We start from the raw sequence: 25056 nt of genomic DNA, 5'->3' as shown, positions 1-25056 counted from the left end.
TGCGCTTGCTGACATCTGCGACCTGACTTCAGATAAGCAGAAGAAGTTGGATGGAAGAAGTAATGTTTTAACATTTTATTTAATATGTGCAAATCTAATTTTGACAACCTCCGAGCAGACAGAGCCTCGTCCACCTGCTGACATCTCAGGTGTCCCCTCTAGGAGGGCCCAGACCCCAGGTTGAGAACCACTGCTTTGGGTTATAGTCTACATATCTTCAGCTGCTGGATGTCGAACTTCATCCCCTATTTTCTCCAAGCTGACATCACTGTTATGAGCATTTACTTTGAAACGTGCAAGACTCCAGATGGTAACCTACTTTATTTTAAGACTGAAGGAAATAGTCACAAAGTCTTCAGCAGCTGGATGTCACGTTTCTACATTCACATGAAAGGAAAATAACATTTTGCAAACTCCCGTGATCAATGCAAACACATTTGATTGGAGAAACAAGGCCTCGGGGATGTGGACTCCACTCTGTGTGATCATTGACATGAAGCCAAAGACCTGCCATCAACAAGAGAGCCTGTCTCTCAGGTTCTGTCCAATGAGAGTCGAGTTCTGTGCTGTTCTGACCAATGAGAGAGCAATTCTGCGACACGCTGTCCAATCAGCGCGGGCCGAACGCTGGTGGGATGGGTCTTGTGGGCTGGCACCGCAGAACCAGCGGATCTGGTCTTCGTTATGTTTTTCAGTGTCGGGTGGAGTCTGCATCCTGTCGCATCTCTGCGGGGGAAGAAGGAGGAGGACTTTTTCTTTTCTATTACTTTCTCATAGACTGTTTGTTCCTGCCGCTGCGTCGAAACGACACCAGAAAGATGACGACGACAACCAACTTCAAGGGAATGGAGCCTGGTGCTAAGAGCAGTTCCAGGTAAAAAAAAGAAAAGAAAAGGAGCTGAAAACGTCTCGCAGAGGAACAAAGAAGTGCCTCTCTGCGAGCAAACGCCTCTTTTTTTCAGCCTTGCTGCCCGACGTCAGCCCGCTGCTGCTGCTGCTGCTGCTGCTGGCTGCCGGGGGATTTTTCTGGATTTAGCTCAACTGTCACATCTTGCTAATTAAGTTAATCTTATTGGGCGACTGATGATAAGTTCGTTGTTTGGCTCGTGTTGGCGTCGTCAAACAATTAGGAGTTTAAAAATAGATAAAAAGAAGAAGAAGACGAAGAAGGCAGAAGGGATGTTTTCCACATATCTGCAGGTTACAGCTAACTCACCTCCCGGCTGCAAAATAACTTTTTTATTAGTTCACAGCTCGTCTCTTGCGGTGATTGGCTATGTGCTGCTGTTTGAAGTTGCCGATTATGACACATCCAGTACTTAATGTTGAGCTAAATGTAGATTTTAATGTTTATTATCAAGAAATTATTACCTAATTTACAACTCAAGAGCAGTGGTCCAAATGCGTGATCGATTGGAGGAAGAATCCCAGACGAGACAATCTTTTTCTGCAAATGCCATTTAGGAAATGAGGGATATGGCTCATTGTTGACTAGAGCAAATTCAAGGTTTTTTCCATTTCCTTATCCCTTTTTCCATCTGTATATTGTATCTCTATATAAATGTTAAAGCACTGGAGAGAGGGCCACTCATGGTCCAGGCATGCAGTCATATCTTTCCAGTAAGTGATGCGTCTCGTCTGGATGCATTCCTGCCCCCTTTGCAGGAGAAAAAAAAAAAAAAGCAAGGATAATGACTTTAAATGAAGGCTGCTCTACTGATTTCAGGAGTTATAATCCAGATTTTCTTCAGGAAAACTGAGGCTATTAGCCTTTTCAGAGTCAGCAAGTCAAATCTCGGTCAGTCATTAAGCATTTTGAAGCCGCATGCTGTTTTCTGATGATGCTTGTGGGGGCTTGGGTGGGGGCTTTTCAGCCAGCTAAGCCTGTAAATCTTTCCTTAGCTCTTTGCATTTGCTCCTTAAAGCCGTTTTTACGAGCTGCTGGTCATTTCTGCTCCTGGACGACCGAAGGGATCCGGTACAGCAGCAACTTTAGCAGAATTAGGCTCAAATCTTAGTAGGCCATCAAAAGCCTCCCACCCTGCCTTATCAGACATGCCATCTTGAGGCTGTGGAGCTCTGCTGTATCTTCCCGAGCTCCACCTGCCTGCAGCTGCCCCCTCAGCTCCTGAAAATGAAAGCCTTTTTATTGATATTATTTGCAGTTTCATTCTAGGGTGGGGTCTGCTGCCAGGCAGCTTAAAGCTTTTCCCCCCATTGCAATCCTCGTGGAAAGCATGAGCTCATCCCCTCTGGCCGGGAGGTGAAGTCTGCTTTCAGCATTACTGTCACAGCCAAGTGTGACAGACACTCGTGTGTAGATATACGCTTTGATTGAGAAAATATATGTCGGTACCGTTCATGCAGAGAGGAGTTCCCTCCTCTATTGCTTTCTTTTTTAGAGCTGGGTTGTTTTTTGGCCTCCATCTGCCCGCCTGGCCCTTGGACAGCTGCTCAGTGTGTCAGCTGGTGGCTTCAGGGACTCTGAGGAGAGGAGAGTTTTCTGGGGGAAAAAGAGGGAGGGGTCCAGGGCAGGGGCTCTGCAAACACATCAGTTTTTGTCTGTCCTTCAGCACGGCAAGGAAAAAGAGTTTCCCCACTCATTATCGTGCTCCTTTTGTTCAGCTTGTGGCCGAAGGAATGTCGGAGCAAAGTGGGCTTTGTTCGCATTGCACTGGTCTGCTTGCATGTCTCCTTTATTGTTCCAGAAAAGTCCATTTATTAGCTGACCTACATTAGCCGGGACCACAGACTTTCCCCCTCCTTTGTCTTTTTTTTTACCTAAAGGGGGTGTCATATTTAATTTACTCATTTATTAATTGTTCAACAATGCTGCCAGGAACTGACACCATTCCCTTGTGTCATCGCAAAGGAATCCGTATGAATAGAGGCAGCAGCTAGCCAGCTAACTCTGTGATTATGTGCGAGGGGAGTCAGCTGCCGGGCAGAGATTGTGACTGTCTGTCTGACAGGCTGACAGCCGGGGCTTAGAGCAGAGACCTTGCTGCTAGCCTGTGTGTTTTTGAGAGACTGGTATGTTTATAAAAGGTTTAGGGTGGAGTCGCGAGGAGGCTGCAAGTTGCTTGCGGCATCCTCACGTTATATTTGCCTATTGATTTTTGCTTTAGCAGTGACACAGTGACACACAGGCGGTGTGTTTTAATCCGGCCTAAGCAGGATGTAGCAGGATGTCAATAAAATATCATAATTGTAAATTTGTCCCCCCCCCCCAGGGTACTACGACCACCAGGTGGGGATTCGAGCTTCTCCCTCGGCACAGATGAAAACAGCACCCCCCAGCGCAAGAACAAGATGACCTCCAGCATCTTTGCAGAACCTGATGACCCCCACGCTCATCGAAGGAACAACCCACCCAGTAATTCAATCTTAAATTTACAATATCAGCACCCAAAGCAAAAAAATATAATACTCAAGCAGTGGTTTGTGTTTTGCAACAAGAAAGGTATAATCGCTTTTAGATGGGCAAGTTTAATCTTGCCAAACGAGACACAGCTACCAGAATCCTCAAGTAAGCAAAAATCATCATGGATTTAATTCCTAAGCAAGGAAAAACATTGGAGTGTTATTTAGTAATTTTCCATTTAGGTTGTCAGAAAGAACATCCCACAAGTGTGATAGCCAAAAAGCCCTGGAGGACTGGGATAAGGGTAATTTGAAGCCAGGCTTTAGTAAGTGGAGTTAAGGAGCAGCTCTCAATGGAAAGAAATAGGTCAGTTAAAAATGTGTCAATTGGTGAAACGTGTGGCCTTGGAGAGACACGAGGGAACTTTTACAACACAACGAGAGGCGGAGGAACACGGCAGCAGCGGATATGAGACCTCTTAAAGGGCTTCGAGTTATCAAGGTCGCTGGAAACACACACAACCACATGCTTGAATTAAAAATGTGGTCCAACTTTATTATAGGGTCTAGTAGTTTAATAAATGAATACAGGTGGAGCTCGAGCCAAACATCTTTCACTCTTTATTGTTTGTAATTAAATATGTTGTATCACCCAGCTGGAGAGTGTTTGGTTAAAGCCCTCTGGAAAAGTGAAACCATGTAACTCAGGATTTATGATCATAATAAATAATAATAAGACAAAAATTAGAGTCTGACCGATTTATCAACCAGCCAATAATATCCGCCGATATTAGCATATACAGTGACTATCAGTATCGGCTAACTTTATCGCAGTTATTACTGGAGTTATTCACCAATCAAATAGCATTTAATTTGAGTTTCATTGTATTACACTAGCAGTTTTCCTTCACTAGCAGAGGGCGCTATATGGTTTACAACAAGCATCATCACTCTCCAGAAAAGTGAAATTTAAGTTTTTAGTAGATGTTTCTGATAACGGGTTTCAAATAAGGATATCCTTGCGTATGAAATATGAAAACTTCTCATTAACAGCTAATTAACGACTTACACCCAGCAGGAGCGTCCTCTTTGGTTCAAGTGCTGACCCCCACAGATACTCAGTGTTGACAACTGCTTCCTTTGGGTTGCGGATGTTCAGTTGAGGACGTGGATGTTCAGGTTAAAGCAGCTTGTGTATCAGTGGGTCAACATTAGCTCATTATAAATACAGCACTGGCTAACACTCTAAAGCTATCATTAAACATTGAGTTCATAGCTTTGGGAAATGTGAGCCTCTAACTTTTCATGCCAACTGTTGACTCTGACATGGAGAGCAAAGTGACCATTGAGTGACCAATTGAAATGAATATTATCTACTGCGCTACTTTTTCTTGCTCCTGTAAATCCTTAACGACTCAAACAAACATACTAGAGTTGTCTTATTGCCAGAATTTTAAACTCAGCTAACTTTAGTCTTTGCTTTGATAAGACAGTGGAGTGAGTAAGAAACCAGAGAGAGAGAGTAAGGAATGACGAGCAGGAAAGGTGCCGCATGTTAGAATCAAAACCAAGCAGCCTGCCTTAAGGATTTCAGCGACTGTACATGGGGCTCTAAAACTTATCACTAGGCCAACTGATGCCCCTAATATCTTGTTTTTTATTACTGAAAATGCAGGCAAACTCCTGCACACTGTCTAAAGTGCAAAAATGCATTGCCAACATATTTGTGCAGTTTAGAAAGAGCTCTCTATCTTTCACTCGCTGCAGCTTTTGGTTAAACATTGAAGAACTGATTTAAGAGTAGTTACTTTTCGATACTATTCATGTAAATAAAAAAGGGATTTTATTGTATTTTTTAAACCTTTGAACAAATTGTATCGGGGGGATGCAAACTCCTGATTGTCACATTCACTGTTGTTGTGGGCGGAGCATTGTGGATGTCAATCAAAATGAGATCAGCCATGCAGACACAGTCTTGAGAAATGATCCAAACAGCAAAAGAAGCTGTTCTTTAAAAACGACTCTTTCTTATTGTCATTCACTTTTGTTTCCACTCAGATATTTGCGGATGCTTCATGAGTCTGAACTTTAATATTATGTGTGCATTTTTGCTGTTTGGAGCTCCATTTCCTCTGGGGGCTTTTAAAGCTGAGATATTTAAAAGTGTAGCACAAACAAAGAATACAATTCAAGCCCTGCAGCAAACAGATTTAATTTCAACTCGAGGCCGTGAAGTCACCCACAGGGGGATCACATGCTTCCACACTGACCGTTTTGTAGGAAACCAGTTACATGGTGTATCAGATTTCCTGAGTGTGTGGCCAATGAAGAATCTACCTTAAAATCCTCTCTTCAGCCTGTGACCTCTGCAGACGGCAGCTGCAGACAGTGCAGCCTCTTCCTGCTTGCATTGTTTCTCTTGGGTCACGGTCAAGTTTTGGGGGGGAAGCTTTCATAGTTGAACCACTTCACTGGATACAGCTGGATGAGGATATGCCATTCTGAAGGTTTATTTTCTATAACAGCTTTCATAAGCATTGTGCGATCGGACTGACCCGGGGATGACCACCCGGTGTAAATGAGCCGGGTTGTTTACCTTGGCATGCCCTCTTGTGTAGTTCCTTTTTTCAAATCCACATTTTCTATTCTCAATGTAAGCCTCTTCAATCTTCAAACAATGTGCACTCTGTTACCAACGCTGTCCTACAGGAGATATTTATATCCGAGACTCGTTACAGCTTTAAGCTCTTTTATAATGAAAAAGTGTTTTGCTATATTTTGCACACAAAGGTCCCACTATGTATGCAGTAAGACTTTTCCCTTTGAGTCGTACACATGTAAGTCCACTGGGAAGGCTTCAGTTTCATGATCGTCTAAGAGCCCGATCACACTGAGACGCGTCACGCTAGGTGTAGCCGCTCAAAAAACGCCTGAGTGCCTGCAGGGAAAAAAACAGCTGGAAACACCTGCTGAGCGGGGCTTCTTGCGCATACAGGCGACCAAATAAAATAAATGGTAAAAAATGGATTTGACCAAAGGTAGAGCTCTCTCCAATGTTTTGCTCCTAGACGAGGAGGAGGGAGGGGGGGGGGGGATGTCTTAAAAAGCGTTGGTAAATCCTCCTACTTGATTTGATCTGTGACAGTGACGAGCACTGCGATTCCGGGTATGAGTTGAAAATGTTTTAACTTTTGTGCACGCCCAGAAACCGCTAGAAAAAGGCGTTACACAGCAGCAGAGAAGAGCGCCATATGGAAACACACTGGTTTTGCTGGCGACGCTGTTATATCAACCAGTGTCTGTGTGATCGGGCACTAACAGTTTGTACAGGGCTTTCACTGTAGTTTGTGGCCATTAAGAATTCAAATATCTAATTCTCAGCTTGACCTCAGACTTACTTGGAATTATCCATAGAGCTCACTGAAGTTCCAGTTTAATAAGGACTTCCCATCTCTGATTGTTTACAGTCCAATCTCTGGGGTTTATCTAGAATTAAAGGGACATTAGTTCTGGAAAGACATGTTGTCTTGTTTTAAAAGTGTCATCTCTCAGTGCCATGGAAACTGGATCATATTTCAATTTGAATCGTATTCATGTCAAGTGGAAAAAAAAAAAAAAAACTTACATCTTAAAACCTCAGTGTATCAAATGAGAACGTTTTTCATGAGTTTGAAAAAGTGAAACAATAAACTGAAAGACTAGGCAAGGCTTTAGGGTGGACTAACACCGCAGCAGCAGAAGCATACTTTACACAGATTTGAGTTCTTTAATGATGGGCTTCATGTGACCAGCTCATCAAGTAAATATTACAACAGCTGCAAACTCGTTTATGCCTGTTTCTCTCAGAGCATTATTTGAAACTCCTGCAAAAGGCTTCAGTCATTCCTTTCTGGCTGACTGTTTGCTCCATCCTCAGGTGTCTCTGTTGAGGCTGCCTCGTGCTCAAAGGAGCAGGTTGGCCTCGACAGTTGGATGTGAGGTTGCTAGGTGAAAACTTGAGTTCATTGTTTCAGTCGTCCATTTCAGTCAGTTGCAAATACAAACATTCCCAGACTTGCGGTTCAGCGACAGGAGGAGCTCCTGTTACCTCCTAAAACACAAACTGAAACTCCACATTACTGGAAAAGAACACAACTTAATGGAAGTTAACACTCCTAACTCTTGTCTTCATTATACATTAAATGACAAATATAAACCTATACATTAAAGGCAGGGTTGGTAATTTTCTCCAGATTTTGGTTGAAATTGTCTTACATGAAATTAATAGCTCGTGCTCTGCAAAAGGAACGAAGATAATCTGTCATCTGTAGCCGTTGTAAACCTATGTCCGCCACGAGGTACCAATCTGATGAACCAATCACACGCCACCCTGTCTCCCTGCTCGCTCTCTACCCCTTAACGTGCACGAGTCCACTCTCAAAGCGCGTCCACTGGAGGATTGTACGTTTTATTAAGACACTACTCCTGGTGTGAAGCTTATTTTAGATGGTTAAAATTAAAAAATCTTCTACTCTGTGTTCTGTGTTGTGCTGGTATTATGATGATCATATTGCTCTTCATAAAGCGCGCTGTCCTCGTCGGGATTTTTTCAGGCGTTCGGATTCCAGAGTTGTTGGCTTGTTCGGGTGCCCTCAGCTTCTGCCCACATGGCGAGCACTCTGTAATCAGAGAGGACGCCAAGACTAGCAGCAGCAGCATGATTGCTCTTCCTGTCCTCGGGCCTGTTTGCCTGTGAGGTCAGCGGCGTTCTCATAGATACACAGTACAACATCATGCACCCAGGAGGGCTGTAAGGTTAAGTAGAAAGCTATGATGCTGGAGTGATGATAATGTAATGCATCAGTCTGGCCTGTGACTCGGGTTTAATCCTCTTCCATTTCCCATTTGTTGCCCACTACCCAGAGAAGTGATCAGCCTCAGAAATGTGGAGCCAGTAATGAAGGAGCTCTTGTAGCATGATCGAAGCTCTCTACTGGGCTGGCTCACTTCACTCCATTAAAAACAATAGACACTCATCCACTTCCTCAGCCGCCGTTGTTCCCCTCATGACAAAGACGGCCTGTCTGTGTCCCCCCCCCCCCCCCCCCCCCCCTCAGCCCTCTGAGCTGGAGCTGCAGCGAGAGCTGTTACCTTATGTGGCTTTAGTTAGCACAGCCTGCTTTCTCGCTGCGGGCCAAGCTCTGTGTTTTAATGCTCTTTCTGCTAAAGGAGAACGCCGGCGCTACAGCGTTATGTGAGTTTTGGCACCCAGGTCGTCTGCCTGGAAGTGTTCCACTGTGTTTCTGGGTCTGTAGCAGACGCCCAAGCGGATTTGATGATGTCTCCTGTTGTTTCTCAGCGATTTTTGTGTCGTGTTATTTCAGTCAAAGTCCCTCCTAAAGCTGATGTTTTGTTAAATCTGAGAAGATGAATCTTGTGGTTAGCACAGTTGCCTCATGGATTTGAAACATTTGGGCCTGGGGTGACTAATTGGATTAGCGTCCACATGGCATGACTCCATGCTCTGAAGTCTGAGTCATGTTTTGTCATATGTCTCTAGTGTTTCCTGTCTAACTTCAGTGTAATCTATCGGCTGGACAGGGAGAAAAAATAAAGCAGTCATGATGGCTAGTGTTAAAAACAAACCTCTATGGGTTTAACTCGACCCTGTTTACATCGATTTAAAACACTTAGCTGTAAAAGTTAGAGACGTCTTTCTCTCTGTAACTGGGAGCAGAAAGGTCCCTCTTTCAAGTCAGCCCGCTCCATTGTCATTGATGACAGCGTCCTGTTTCATTACTTAAAAACCCATGCATGATTATTTTTCAAATGTTTTAAAACATAAAGTGTAATACTTAATGGCTTTATATGCGAGTTTTCACACTTAAATATAATATAAATCAAGTATATCCTCTGAAAATAACTCTGTGAGTCATGACTGTCTACAATGGGTGTAACACCCGAGTCCCACTGTCTGTGCTGTTTTCAGAGTTTTGAGAGTCTTATCTTCAGGATGGCTCCTCCCCTCGTGTATAAAGTTGTTTAATTGAGGGACTAGAGAAAAGAAGAATAACATACTGTACTCACTGCTTAACTGTGTTTCTAGATCATGCTCATTTCAGGTACATTTACCCGAATAATTAGCATGCTAACACAACAATGCAGCGCGAGTTGTTTTGGTTTCATGCTGGTGCTCAAGGGTGACATCTGCTGGATCAAAAAAATCACATATAAAGCCTTACTTTAAAAAATACACAAACTTCAGCTTGTACAGATGTTTGTAATATTTGACATCTGAGGGTCAAATTATTCCTGTAAAACATTTAAAATGTCTGATGACTCATCCTGCACTCAGGGGTGTTTACTTTATTTTTTCCGACTAATTAAAAAGCTTTGTCAAAGCTAACGCCCAATCAAATTCATACCAATGTTATGTCCCGCCTCCTATCTTGTGATTGGTTCCAACCCGTTGAAGTTCCGCTTCATGAGGACTTCAATGCTCCGCTTGTCAACATGTGAATATCTTAATCATAAAAAATGTTGAGAATTCAAATACAATATGATGGATTATCTGTTTACAAAACTTTTCAGTTCATGTTTTACAGATTCTAGTAATATGAATGATTTAAGGGATACTCTAAGAAATGATGTTTCAATCACTTCCTGACTCGTTCCCTCAGTCTCACTTTGTATCCTTGTCTCTTACTTGTCTCTTCCCAGCCGGGGCACCCACAGGAACCCTGTGCGGGGAGCCCTCTGCCCCCCTCAGGCGGTGCCAGCAGCCTCTTCTCTTCCCCAAAAACCCCGAGCCGGAACTGACCACCATCCACAACTCTGGAGCAGCCCTGGTGTGGAGCCAGAACAAAGAGGTACGTCTCTTTTGGACAGACAGACTCTGTTTCCAAAACAGAGCTGAGGACCAGTGTAGAGCTAAAAGAGCACATGGTCATAGATTAAGTTTAAATCCAAACAGTTCAGTGGAAAAAAAAAAAATCATGGGGGGATGGATGACTTTATCCATCCATTTGAATCAGACCCAGCATGATATTCTCCACTGTAATCCATGTGGAGGTTTAATGTTTACTCTGGGAATCTGTCAGTCCACACGGCGTACTGGGGTGATAATGTTTGATTGAGGTGTTAAGACACAGAGACACTAGATATCTATTGGACTAATGGTGCATTCATGTGGTGTCGGACACATCGGGAAAAATTAGTTTCCGAGTTGCAAAATGCACATGAACGCCTGCTCAAATCGTAACAACAACTCGGAAATTCTGGAAAAAATGAGGTGCCCGACTTGTCGACTTGACGTCATATTCTTCATAACAAAATATGTTGTGTTCAGGTTAGGGTTAGTTAGTTAGATGTTAAGATACTTTTTATTTATTCTCGTATTGCAAATCAGCTTCTTGCTAAAATATAACCCATAACAGAGACATTCACACATCTTCTTCGTAGCATCAACACTTTTTTTGCTGTTGTTACAACATTCAAACTTTCCAAACTGAAATCAAGTGAACACACTGAAGTCAGAAGAACGACTTCCCAACTCTGAAACTGGGACCATCAGAGGAGCACCTGAATGCAGCATAACAGAAACTCTAATACAAGAAATAAAGCAATAAGTTGCTGAACATGAACATTACTGTGTGGTAACAAGTTGTGTGTCAAAGTCAAGAGATCTGATATATTTGTCTTTTTTTTTTCTTTGTAGGTTGAAAACGGCCAAGAACCAGCAAATGATGGTGAGTTTCCCGAACTCTTCAGTTGTTTCTAAAGATGCTTTGAAAGAGTCCGTCCCATTCTCACTGCGTCTAAACGAGCAGAGAATGACTTATCAGTGGACAGCTCCATGGTACACTTCACTTTCCCCCGTCTCTCATTCTGCTGGCATACCAGAAGTAACCTTTTTTCTTAAAGACACAGTACACATGTTCCCCCTCTCTGAGTCAACATCACATGATCCCTTTGATGTAGGGGGTTTCCCTGTCATCATAATGGCCGCCTGCTCTGTAGTCAGGCAGCTGTCCTGTGATGGCAGGTATGAAAAGCTTTTTATTGACGTCCAGGTGCGTGTTTGTGTGAGAGCAGCTGGCTCCTCGGATAATGGAGGGTTTGACCTACAGTATGTTTTCTATGAACGTTTACAAATTAAAGCTCACTCATTGTCCCTGGTATTCAATGTAATCAGAATGCATGTGTACTAAGTCAGTGGTGTAATGGGTCACAAATCCCACGACCCACAATTCAGATTGGATCACGGATGTTTGTCACAGATCTGGTCGTTTTTTCATATCAACCAAAAAACAAACATTTGTAATCTTACTCCCCCCCCCCCCCCCCCCCCCCATCATCAACTTCACAAACTCTGAATAGAAATCTCACTGACAACAAGTTTGCTGTAATCTACCAAAGTCCAAAAAAAATGATGTTTTATGTGATCTTTTTTTCTTGTTTGAGCTTCGAGGATGTTGAACACTGTATTGTGTTCCCATACACACACACACACACACACACACACACACACACACACACACACACACACACACACACACACACACACACACACACACACACACAGAGATCATTTAGCAGTTGTGTGTGATGGAATTTGTGTGTTTAGGAACTACAGCTTCTGTTTTTTTTAAAGCGAACTCAGCTGTAACAAGGTTTTTTAACAGCAACAGACTTCAGAATGCTGTTGTTGTTTCACCACTATTAAAAATACACACAAAAAAAAACATTTCTCAACGATGGCGAGGCAAAAAAAATCGAGCCTTCAGCTGTTGAAAGCGGTGATAGTGGCCAGATTGACTTAAAGAAATGCTTTAATTCAACGTGTGCTGTTTCACCGGGTCTGAGTGGTCGCAGAATCGGAGTCTGAATGACAAAGGAAGCAGCTCACTGCGCAGTCAGATCGTGTGTCTGGTGCCCAACCAGCAGGACAGATATGAGGAAGCTTGCAGATAGCTTGCAACGATCAAGTCTCATTTCTAATGTTTGCCACCTGAGAGAATATCTGTACAACAACGTATTCATGTGAAACTACAAGGAGATGAAGTGATATGATTAGACAACTCATTGATTGAAGCTCAAATTTACTTGAATGAACACAAACCACAACATCCGACCACAGTCTGCTTTCGTCATGATAATCCAATATTGTCCCTCTTCCATAAAAAGCTGAAGAGCTTCATTGAGTTATTCTTTATTGGTTTAAAAGCCTGCTTTAATTCCAACCTTTTATGTGCTTGTAGTAGATCTAATGTGTGGTGTGTGTGTGTCTCCTCTTTAGCAGGGGAGAATTTCCCCTGCGTGTCTGTAAGTCCCAAACGTGTGACCTCAGTAAATCCAGCTGAATACATAAATCAGAGAACATGTCTCCTCTAATTTGCACAGCCCTCAATTAAATGTTTGTACAAAGAGGACAGTGGCACCTGGGAAAAAAAAAAACAGGAGCAAAAGCTGCAGAAAATATTAACCAGAGAGTTTAACATGTGAGTGTCTGGATGCACAACAAGCAGGAGACTGTGCTGTCCTAGTATCTGTGGCGCCAGTCGTACAAACTCAGAACTTAAAACTATTCTCTCTGCAGCCGTCCGGAACGTTTGATACCGGAAAAAAATTCAAATATGTGGGAAAAAAACCCGAAACTGTTGCTCTTCTCTGTGACATTTACGTCATAAAGTCTCCTCCAGTTCGCTCATTCTGAAATAATTCAACCGCTAATGGACAATGAGAGCCCACTGCTGCAGCTCTGTGATTTTATATCAGACCTGGATAACCTCAACTAAGTGCTCTACCTGCCAAAAACCCAGAAGCTGTCACTAGAGTCTAAAATTCAGGGCTTTGGGGCGCCAGTAGTGAGGTGGTTTGTGTCAACGCGTCCCATGTACAGAGGCTAAAGTCCTCCAAGTGGGCGGCCCGGGTTTCCAATCTGACCTGTGGCTCCTTTTAATGCACGTCATTCATCACTCTCTCTGACTCTACTCCACTGTCCTATCTTTAAAACAAAGGCATGAAAAGCCCAAAAATAAACCTTTAAAGTTCATTACACGGACGCTACCGAAGCAGGAAGACAAAAAACACTGCTAGCTCTGGATTAACCAATAACGCTTTTTCAGATATTATTAATGCATGGGTTTTCTCCGGCTTCCTCCCACAGTCCAAAGACATGCTCGTTAGGTTAACTGGTGACTCTAAAATTTGCTGTCTGTCATTCAGTTGTCTGTCTCTGTATGTCAGCTCTGTGATTGATTGGTGGACAGTCCAGGGTGTAGCCCGCCTCTCGCCCAATGACAGCTGGGATCGGCTCCAGCCCTCTGGGAAAAGTGGTATAGAAAATGGATGGATGGATGGTTAGCTCGGACAGCTGAGACAGGGCATGTTGGGAGGAGAGAAAGGAGGGATGACGTGCAGCACAAGGCCCGGATCGGATTCAAACCCACGGCTGCTGTGATGAGGACTATAGCGTCCGTACATTGGGTGCTTAACTTCACCGCTAGGCTATGAGACGCCCCCGTGTCACCCTTCTTCAGTAACATAACTAATGTGTGACTGTAAAATGTTCAGGGTCAATGAGTTGTCCTGTGTCTGCAGAGTGTCCTGACAATGCAGAGCAGGAGGATCAGGAGCAGCAGAAGGAGACGCCACAGCCCTCTGCCCCGTCGGGAGGTGCCAACGCCGCCGCCGCCGCCGCAGGGGGCCGAAGAAACCCCCCCGGTGGCAAGTCCAGCCTCATCCTGGGTTGAGACCACTTCTATTTTAATTTTTTTTTGTTTTTCATTCAAACGCTTTTTTTATTTTTTAAAGATAAAAGCCCCCCCCACCACTCTTTCCCTCCTCATGGCCCCCCGTCACCTTCTTCCCTTCTTCACCGCCCTCACATGCTGTCACGTCCATGGACCCCTGCGTCCTGTCCCTCCACCCTCAGACCTTTTTGTTTTGATCCTATTTTCTATTAAAAAAAAAAGAAAACTGTTGACAAAAGCACTTTATGTATCTCTCTCTGCCCCCTCCTCCTCCCCCCCCCCACACACACACCTTCCATTTCAGCCCATCCTGTAGTGCATCGCGCCTGCTGGGAAAGGCATGACGTTTAGCTTGTCCCTCATTCTTCCCCTGTTGTAAATGGTAAAGGAAAAAAATACATAAAAAGATTTGATGCGTGGATTTCTAAATACAATAAAGATTGATATGAATTTGCTGTGGCTGATTCTGTTTTCTAAAGTAAAACGTGTGTAGTAACCGTGCTGGTGTGGCTCATCAAATGGAGCTGAATGTGAATTTGAGGACTAAAGATTGAGAGCGGAGGCGGGCTCTACCAACTGGAAAACCTGCCGAGCCTAAATAATCCCAAAAGCTGCCTCGTATTCTGCCAAAAGAGAAAGTGCTCGATCTTTTCATGACGTCTCTTTCAGGATATTTGACTCTTTGTCTGTCTGCTTTAGGAGAAGAGTTTTCCTTTTGTTCACAGTTTTTTGTTGGATTGTTCAAACAAAGTTGGGTTAGGCAGGTGAAGACATTTCCTCCAGATGATGTAATGTTACCTATGAAACGACGTCACTCCCACATCCACAGAGACGTCCTTATATGGACGTTCGTCTGTGAGCTTATTCACCTCTTTAAGCAGCAGGAGGAACACGTTATAGGATAGTTTCATTTAGAGATTCACCCATCCTAAATACTGTAGTTTAGGATTTTTCATTAGTTTTTATCTGGTTGTTTTTATATCAGTTTAGTTTGTTAGTTTAGTTTAGGGGGGGCCCAAAGCAGCGGTGGAAAATGTGCAAATTTTTGCAAACTTCCTAAGGGGGCCCTAATAGCCCCATCTGACTGCACTCACTCTCGTTGCCCTGCTGAACACTGGTTGGAGGGGGGCGGTCACAGGGCCCCCCCCAATTGATTTTTGCCTCGGGCCCCAACAGAGTCTAGAATAGAGGCCGGAAAAAGTAACAAATCCAAACTTCATACAAATTTTTAATTTTAAATCAAAAAGATAAACAATCATAACTATCCACAAAAGACACACAACTCTTGACGTGGGGGTGACGAGCCTCGGCCCATTAAATATCTGCGGCCAGCAAGCTTTTCAAAATGGAAACCAACGTGCCTGTCTCATATTCAGATGAGACAGGCGGAGAGAGAGGAGGGGGAGCAATGTAACATAACTACAAAACATGAGACTCATAACTGCATGGATTCTTTCAGCAAAATCACACGACATCTGATTTATTTTTAAATAAGTACGGTGGCCCTGAGAGAAAAAAGGACATTTCAGAAAGCACAATTGTATTTCACATAACACAAGATTTAAAGTCTTCTTTAAAGAGAGACCGTGTGTGAAAAAAACAATATATTTAGAACAATAATGACCACTGGGAGAAATTAGGAGTAGGTAGTGAAGGTTGACTCGGTTGAAACTGTTTCAGGTTTCCGACACCCGAACTTGGACTTTTTAAATTATCTTAATGTGATTTGTATTGTTTCTTTTTTTTAAATTTAAAACAAGCTAAAGTAAGTCTTTGCTTTGTGTCATCATTTAACTGTACGAGGTTGATGACACTTAATACTTGCATACCTGTCACGTGTGTGTAAATCACAGGCAGACCTGGAGAAAAAGTGACTGTCAGAATCATTTAAGTGACTCTTCCTCTCCGCCCCGAGCTACGAGTCGAGCTACGAGTCGATCTCTTTCACACTCAAACCAGGAGCTGCCTCAGAAAAGCATTGTGGCACGGCGGTGTGTCTGCTGTGAAAGGCATGCAGAGGTCACTGAAGATCAGGAAGAGAACTTCCTGCCCTGGAGAAATGCCAGGATGTTGAAGTGCAGTCAATGAAGGCTTGTTCTCAGTAAGAGCTGTGAACCCGCTGGGGGGAAGTCCTGTGCTTTTGATTTGACCTAAAGACACAGTGTCTGACTGGATCTCTTGTGCGTCTTAATTTAATAAACATTTTGGAAACAAAGTATCACCTAGTTTGGGTTAAAATGTTAAGTGTTGTAGGGGAGACTGGGGGCCTTGTAACATGTGCACCAATCAGGAATAAGATAATGCGCCTGGTCTGTGATGATCCCTCGCTCGCTTAAGGACAAATGTCAAGGTCAGACTCAGAAGCTCTAGCAGGTTTTTCTTTTTATGATTTGTTCCGACAAGTCAGTGACTTTGACCAATGAGAGCACAGAGCACTCTGCAGGCGCAAAGGTCACCAGCGCAAACAAAAAAAAAATGGTGACGCAAAAAGAGAATGATGAAATTGCTGCTGCAAGATGGAACTTTGAGACGGAGGAACATTTTGATGATCTCTGGCAACACAAGGGTTTTTTTGTTTTGTTTGCAGTCTTCCCTTCTTTTCTTCCTAAGTCATCACGTCGGTCGTGATGATTGGTCGGTTACCACCTTGTAGCCTGTCATGTCATGTCTGTTGGCCCAGTCCCGCGTTTCGGCTTGTGGCCTTCATCGTGGTCATCCAAGTGAGAGACTGGATAATGCTGATGTGGTCTCAGAGTCTCAGAATTGCAAAGTACTGAAGAAGCAGAGCGGGAGTTGATCTTCATACTAAAATTGTTGCTGGAACATTTTGACCTCTTTCACTCTTCATGCACCTTGGTAGTTGGTGAAGAAAATTCTACTCTGCTTCTGTCGGGTCAAGTCACGGCATGAATTTGTGGCTCTGTGATCGCCTTATCTGACACAGTGACCATGGTAACAGACGAAAAGATCGGGTCTTCTGACCCTGCCATAAGTGAACCCTTGATGTTAAATTAAGTGATGCTATGTGGAGGAAATCTAAACGTTTTTCAAGGACAGTTTGTAATTTTAAATATTTTATAAGCAGGTTTAATCTTCACTAAAGAGTCAAACTTGGAACAGCATGCCTGCACAAAACATGTGCATATGTGAGAACACCAGTACATTGCTTATAAAAACATTTTATGACTGTTAACAAGTAGAACAAAGATACAAGTAAGCATTGTGAAAATTGAATCCAAATCGTCCATGAGATTTCAGAGTTAAGACATCCACACTACACATTGTTACAGTCGTCCCCGGTCTCCCCTACTGCATCATTTAAGCTGTAGAAACATATGCAGCTCTGCAGCTCTGCAGCTTGCTCTCCTCTCCTGCTGGTCATCAGCTAATCAGTAACACCACATTAGAAACAGACTCGACTCGATCCCCCTTGATCATCCTACTAATCTTTCCACAAAGACGGGGAGATTACCATTTTCCTCCCCCACAGCCATATGTCAACTTATTTAACTGATGCCTGTGATGAACGTGTGCGAGCACCCGCCCTCATTTGCAACTTCAATTTATTGACGCGGGGTCATTACAGCATGTGGGCTCCAGATGAGGCCACGTGCGCTCCCAGGAGAGGACGAGGAGATGTGAGCGCGGAGAAGGATGGAGGGGAAATGAGGTGAGTCATCTCTGAGTGACGCTGCACGCAATCAGTCAATCAATAGGAGTCATTCAGGCGCACTGCACTGACTCAGCAACTACTCCGAGGAGGAGGAGGAGGAGGATGGGGGGGGGGATAAGTATGGGAGGAAACATGCTCTTGATATGTTGTTGATGGAGAAGAAGCAGGATTAAATGTGTTAATAAGCATCTGGAATTATGAATCATGCTGCTGTTGTATCAGGTAATGTAAAGGTCTTCCTGTTCTCTCCCTCTCTGTGAACAAAAACAGAGAGTCTTAATTGTGTTGCAGTGTCAGAGATATACTGCTCCCCTCCAACCAGAAGCCCTGAACTGGAAGCACCATTTGCCAAATTGACAGGCCTGTTTCCGTAGTGACAAAGAGAGTGTAAAAAAGCCCTCCTCGCTGTGCCTGCTCACATGCATAACTGGATGAGACAAGAGGAGGGGGATGGATGAAGGGAAGAGCTGAGACCTTTTTTTCATCCTGTCCCAGAGGGAGAGAAAGAGAGAGAGAGAGAGAGAGGGGAGGGGGTGAGTTTCTTTTTTTCATTCATCCCCAAAGACGGTGAGAGCTTTTATTGATGTTATCGATGTTGAGTTTACAATTCTCCCAGGACTGTGACGACTTAATGGAGCTTATGGAGGTCGTTTCAGCTTCACATTACAGTAGTCATCATCGTGTTCATTCATTGTAATCTAAAACCTACTGAGGAATACATGACTGCGATTTAACTTTTTTACTTTAAAGGTCCCCTTAAATCAGTGTTTAGGGTTTTTGCTTATATGACGGGCTCAGAGAGACACCAAAATAACATTTAATTAAACTGACTTATTTACAAAAACATAAATTAGATTGTTGGATGGAGAAGGAGGATTAAGTAACCAAATAAGGCACATGCAGGAAGTCTCTTTTAGCAGACTAAGATGGTATTGTGACTGTGAGCATCGGGCCCGGAGCGCTCTCAGTCAGGCCACGCCTACCAACTGCACGTACCTGCAACACAAGAGAAGAGAAGGCAGCAACCTAACAGGCTGCCGTCACACATGCAAAAATGTGTAAAAGTCTTAGGCCACCATTAGTGGCAATTGTATTTTATTTTGTTAATCTGAGATTGCTTCCTGATTTATTTTGTCATTTCCTTCCTTTGTCTCTCTAACTTCTTGTTAACTGTCATATTCCTGAGTACTCAGTTGGCCTTTAGTGTTTCCTGTTTTACTTTGTAGGTCTTGTCCCCAGTGTTGCATGTTGAGTTTTACTTCCTGCCCTTGTGTTTCCCTCCTCTTGGATTGCCCTCTCCAGTGTCACCTGTGTCTTGTTTGTCACACCTTTCCTTTAGAAGGAGGACATACTGACTGCTGCGTTGTTGTCAGATAAACCAGCGCTTCAGCATGTTTCCTTTAATGTCTGATGATACAGTAAGGTCAGTTTAGGATTTAATTCACTAGATATCTTACAGATTGTTCCTTCCTTCATTCTTTTGAAAGAAGCTCACCTGCGATTGTTTATATTTGTGTACATAATGCCTACAGATTGATATTTTTTTTTAGGCAGAGAACTTCAAATCTGGTGTCTCTTTATTCCAAGACATGTTTCTTCTTCTGCCACTAGCTGGTGCTGTTTCTCCATAACAGTTCTTCTCTGCTAGAGAGCTACATCAGACACAGATAATCTCCTGTATGATATTTTGTATCTTGTTTTGTTCTTTCTGTTTCTATCACTCAGTTTGTTAGCTTATGTTTCTTGTGTATTTGTTGTTGATTTGTTATATTTTAAAGGCCCATCAAGGGACTTACATTGAAAAGGAGCCTATAGGCTATGAGTGCTGTAGTCCAGGCATCGGTTTATTTGCTTCATACTTTTAAATGCTAAATATATAGATAAATAAAAGCATTGTGTTGTTCACCTTAACAAAGTTCACAAGTGGCTCAGCTTTAGAGACGAAGTTGATTCCACTCTTTGCGGCTTGTCAACATCAGACACCGTGATGTAGGTCACATGTTGCTGACGTTTCAGGTGATGTGGGTTGATGTCTACACGAATACTTCCTCCTTTCAGGTTCAAGTTCAGCTGCATCTTGTGTAACAGTCACTATCAGTATGTCTGCCTTCTGGTTGAAGCTCATTACCTTCCTTTGTCTCTGCTGCACGGCCCTGAGTGGCTCAGGTAAGACCCGTACACACACCACCTGAGAATGCAGGAAAAAAGAGCTGAATACATCAAGTGCTAAGTGAGAGTAAACACAATAACCCTGAATGTTTGTGCATCTGTCTTTGCAGAAAGCAATGGAGTGGTACGGAGAGATCCTGGAGGATCCGTCACAATCCAGTGCAAATTTCCTCAATCAAGTCCAGCATCCCTGACTCTGATGAAAGGTCTCAATGATGACTCCCAAGTTTTGTACAAAATGAACGCCTCAAGACCTGTCATCGCCAAAGATTTCAAAAGCAGACTTCAGATACATGGAGAGTTCCCAAATCTAGACATCCTCATCAGAAACTTGACCTCTGAAGACACTGGGCCGTACTGGTGCAAGTACCAAAAGAGTGCGTCCGACCAGAAGGCGGTGAATGGCCAAGGGTCTGTGCTGCTGCTGGTGACGGGTGGGTCATCTTCTAATTCTTCATCTTCATTCTACCTTACAAAATCTTGCAACCGTGCATTATCACAGTAGACTAGTTTTGTGTCAGATGTGTTCAGTGTTCAGATAAGTTTGGGATATATGTTTAACTACAGACACATGTGGAACTTAAACTGGCTTATGTGAATGCATGGCAGTCATAGTGGGGGTAAAAGTGGAACTAACTACTCAGGGTCCCAATGGAAGAAGGAGCATCATTTGACTGTCAAATACTTTGATTTACGGTTATTTTAAGTGTTTAAAGAAGGAAGTAAACTAAGAACTGAGGGCGAGTTATTCTAATTTCATGTCAAGAAAATGAGGCTCATACTCATTCTTTATTGATTCATTTAAAAAGCAATAGAGATTAGAAATGTTCTCGCCACATTTTTGGGGTATTTTGTCGACTTTAAACGTGATCATTGAGCTATGACAACTTGTCAAGGTTGAGTTTGTTAAAGTAATGGCACTTAAAATACAAAACTTGTGGTTGACTGAAGGTTAAAAACTACTGAAAAGAGGAACTTGTTATGGGTCAAAAAGTATGAAAGCAACTAAAGAGGACGGGAAAGAGTGAAATGTTTGAAATAATGAAACGCTTAAAAGAGTGACATTTTTGATATGAAGAGGTGTAAACTGCTTTTGACTCATCTTGGAGTTTTTTTTGAAGTGAAATCAGACATTCAAATGTGCGGAGATGTCATCCCTTTCCATCACTGTGACTGTACAGTGAGATGCTGCTGCTGTCTCTGAAGGGGCTTAGCTACGGTGCGTCCAAAGGGACAAAATTGCATGCAATCAATGCAATTTAAAAATTGTAAAAAAATTGCATTGCTTTCAGAACTTAATCTCGTCGCAACGCTGCCCTAACAATTATATTTATATATGTGTGGGGTTGACTTGTGCTGTGGTAGTGGGGCCCACATGGACCACAGTGATCCCTGGAAACACTCCTGTATACTTTTTACCAACTTCATTGCACATGAAACATGCTACGACAACCCTTCTTTCATTTTAACGTTTTTGCAAACAAACAACTTTTGCAGACATTCCAGAGCTTTGTTTAAGTACAGTATTTGTACCTTCTCCATAATAATCTCTACATTGCACGCTGCCTTGTGTTTTCCCTACTGGAGAAACAACATGTTTTTCCGCTGTGTATTTGTGTGAGGTTGAAACGGCAACAAAGAAAGAAACCTGAAACTGAAATGGAAAGGATTTGATAAGAAATGAAAGTACAGAAAGCAATGTGCTCAAAAAATCTCCCCCGAAAATGTTCCTGCCAAAGAAAAATGACATTACAGTGCTGAGGAAGATTGTTTAGCTCGAGTCTAACATGAACTGTGCTTTCTAACAGATACAGCAAAGACATGCGACCAATCCAACAAGAATCTGATCCTGGTGTCTGTTGTGGTCTTAGCTGCTGTGCTGGTCGGCATCATCCTGGCCTTCCTCGTGTGGATCATCAAGGTACCCACATGTGTGAATGTGTGTGTGTCTCTGTGTGTGTAGGTGTCTCTTTGTGTTTTATGCATTTGATTTGGTTATGTTTTATGACTCATACACTGATGAAACCTGGGGGAGGTTTCCATGTTCCTGTTATTGTAAACTGTACCTGTGAGAGAAAAACAAAAAAAAAAGATAGAGTTTTTGATTTCCAACTGGTTGATTAATTTTTGTGAAATGTAACATGTTTGAGCCTCTGAGCAAAACATAAACAAGCTGAAGGAAGCACTGTCTCATCCCGTATGAACACAGGGCTCAGAACAACAAACCATGTTGGAGTTTGACTTCGCTCTCTTTTAGAAAGGCTTCACTAAATGACATGTTTGGATATATTTAATATCTGCTAACACATATAATACCTTTAAAAGGAGAGATATAAATATAGAGATATAAACTCTAACATTGTTATTCTTTTCAAATGTAGACTTTAATTTGAATATTTCCAGAATCTTTGACTTCTGTTGAGTTTGTCTTCCATTTACATCCAAACCGCGCTCTTACATGGTTAGATAGATCGTGGACAACCTGAGCAACAGCGTAGCGCCTCCTGTACTTTAGAGAGCTTAATGAACAACGAGCCCAAATACCCGTCCCTGCCCTAGTGCCTTTATTGTGAAATGCTGCTTGACCTACATAAATGTTCTTCCAGAGCGCTGCTAGAGTGAAGATGGTGGCGCTATATCAAATTGTTTCTTTTATTTGTAGATTTTCCAAGTCATTAAGGCTTCTATTCTATTTTTGAATCTATTGACATTTCTAAAAGCTGATGTTTTTGTTGTTTTTTGATCATCAGGTTAACTTCAGTTAATTACTAATAAACTCATTGGTTATCGAAGTTAACAACTTTCTTAACAGATAAACAGTTAACAAAGTTACATTTTTGATTAGCTGTGTCTCTGTTCAAAAGCATGAATTCAGTTTTTAAGTAGGCTAAGGCTGATTAATGTATTCTGTAAAGCATTAAAAGAAGGTTGTTATCATCAGTATCAGAACAGTATCATCAGCGTAAAGATTGACATTAAAATCAGAGACTTTCAAAACAGAAAAAACTTGTAAATAAGAATGGGCCCAGCATTGATCCTAGTGGGACACCTTTTGATAGTGGTTAAACATCTATGTTTGACACCCTTAAATAGAAAATAAAAATGGTAATCTTGAAAACATCTTATGTTTGACTTTTTGGGGGTTTTAAAAACATTCCTTAACACTAGAATGCAGATTAACTGTAACCTGAATAAAGAAGACGATTGACAGCACAGTAAACAGAAGTTCAAAAAAAAGAAAAGGAACCTATATAGCATAGTGTGCTGTAAGGTGTTGTATAACAAAAATGTTTCTAACATGTTAACCACAAATTGTGTTTACCAGACAAGGTCACGACGCACCACAGAGAAACCAGTCCGCATCAACAACAACGATGTATACGAGGACATGCGGGCAACAATCCGGCGCTGGTGATGGAAGTGTGCAAGAAACCAACATGAAACTGCAGCAGAGTGCAAGTGATGCATGTGGCACTATGCAGAAACTCAGCAGAGAGAGACTGTCAGAAGAAGACGGTTCAAAGACGATGAAGTCCATGAATTACAAAAGTTCAACCTGCACTGTCACTGAAAGAACAAAAAACTTTATCTGGACACAGCCGTAGCACATTTTTCTTCAGTTTGTCCCTCAGTTTCAAAAAGTATAATCTTTTATCTATGATCATTTTGAAATGTAAATATGTTCTTTATGTACAGAACTTTAACTCTTTCTCTTATAAGTGTGTACAAAGTGGATACGTAATTTTGCAGATGATGTGTTGTTTTACTAAATGCAGGGTTCATGTAAACGCCTGAAAGAAAGATACTGGAATCATTGAAAAGTACTCTTAGAAAATGTTGACTGACATGAATGACATTTAAATGATTTGTATCACACAAGAAAAGCCCAAAAGGGATTTAAAAGTCTGTAATAATTTCAAATTTTTATTTCATAAAGCACATTTTAAAAAAAAAATTCAAGTCAACGGGAGAATAAAAACTGAAATACTAGGTTAAGTGGAAATCAGAAATTAAGTTTCTCATGTAAGTGTTCCTGAATGCATGGCAATTTTCCTTGGACATCACAAACACAGGGGTAAGAATAACCGCTGTTAAAAAGTCTTACTAAAGGAATCTGACTGGTCACTATCAATTCATCACTTAGGACATAAGTGATAGGACATAAAAGAAGAAACGATGGTGTAAATCAGGAGAAAGAAATCTGATTCCCCCTCCCCTGTCTATGCCAAAATCCTGAACTATGATTGGCTGTTTGCCTTGTCAGAGGTGGGACAGATTAACTGTTTAGGCTGTGTTACCAAAGGCTGCTGGTAGCTTCCTTTGCACTTCAATATAGCACATTTCGTAAATATTTTAAATAATGATTGAAAATAGGGAGCTGTTTTCGGTGGGTCACGGATGTGTGACTTTACCAAAAAGTATTTGAAGTGCCTTTTAAATATTGTTAAATATTGTTTTGTTCCATTTTTCTGTTCTGTCACATGTTTTGTACAATAAAAGGTCCAAACTGATTGGTTGAAAAATATATCAGAAATCTGGGTCGCAATTTCTCACGAGGAGTTGTTGGTGGGTGCTGAGTCTCGAACAGTTGAGAATCACTGATCTAAATATTGCCACTTTATTGTAAAGATATGGGTTAATAAATGCTTTTCATTCATGTGAATGTGTTTTGTTCCTAACACTTCCACCCCTGCAGAAGTCAGTGGCCCGGTTGAGCCACCCTAGTCAAGAAGTCTGGCTACGCTGATCAGGAGGGACATTGAGCCACATCCTTCACACTGGTACAGTAAGTCATGAAATCTAGCATTGACCCATTTCTTATTATTTTCATGTCCTATCATTTAATCTAACACCATCAAATGGGAAGTGAGAATGTTTCAATGCTAATAAAAGCTGCTGCCTTGTAGAAGTCTGAGATATCAGCAGAGACACTTTCAGGGGTTTTAGGTCCCATTGGTCATAACTTTTCTCCCCCATGCAGCGGTCCTGGATATATGTTTGAATATGTTGTTTTAACTCAAAATTTTCTTCATTCTTTTTACTACCTGAATCATCTTCTACGCTGCCTATAAATGAAGAACTAATGAATTCATAACAATTTGACCGATTACCTGCAAA

General features: G+C 42.2%; 1 protein-coding gene across 1 annotated transcript; it reads left to right on the top strand.

Annotated features, from left to right (window-relative positions):
* The first annotated feature begins 563 nt into the window (after positions 1-563).
* LOC109985810 (jupiter microtubule associated homolog 1) lies at positions 564-24463 on the top strand. The gene is made up of 9 exons (XM_020636223.3): positions 564-874; positions 3234-3376; positions 10063-10211; positions 11060-11090; positions 13945-17766; positions 18040-19935; positions 20049-20372; positions 21747-21859; positions 23264-24463. The coding sequence occupies exons 1-5, from the start codon at positions 579-581 to the stop codon at positions 14094-14096; spliced, it is 771 nt and encodes a 256-aa protein (XP_020491879.2). The 5' UTR covers positions 564-578; the 3' UTR covers positions 14097-17766; positions 18040-19935; positions 20049-20372; positions 21747-21859; positions 23264-24463.
* The last annotated feature ends 593 nt before the right edge of the window (positions 24464-25056 follow it).

Source organism: Labrus bergylta, chromosome 16, assembly GCF_963930695.1.
Source record: "Labrus bergylta chromosome 16, fLabBer1.1, whole genome shotgun sequence".
In the NCBI taxonomy this organism is placed as follows: Eukaryota; Metazoa; Chordata; class Actinopteri; order Labriformes; family Labridae; genus Labrus; species Labrus bergylta.
The sequence above is the reverse complement of the archived record's forward strand: the minus strand, read 5'-3'. Positions and strand labels throughout refer to the sequence as shown.

Bases quoted from the DNA above. Each gene is read 5' to 3' on its own strand.
- LOC109985810 (XM_020636223.3), top strand. From the start codon at position 579: ATGAGAGAGCAATTCTGCGACACGCTGTCCAATCAGCGCGGGCCGAAC. The intron at 875-3,233 runs GTAAAAAAAAGA...CCCCCCCCCCAG, and splicing joins GGTGCTAAGAGCAGTTCCAG to GGTACTACGACCACCAGGTG. The intron at 10,212-11,059 runs GTACGTCTCTTT...TTTTCTTTGTAG, and splicing joins TGTGGAGCCAGAACAAAGAG to GTTGAAAACGGCCAAGAACC.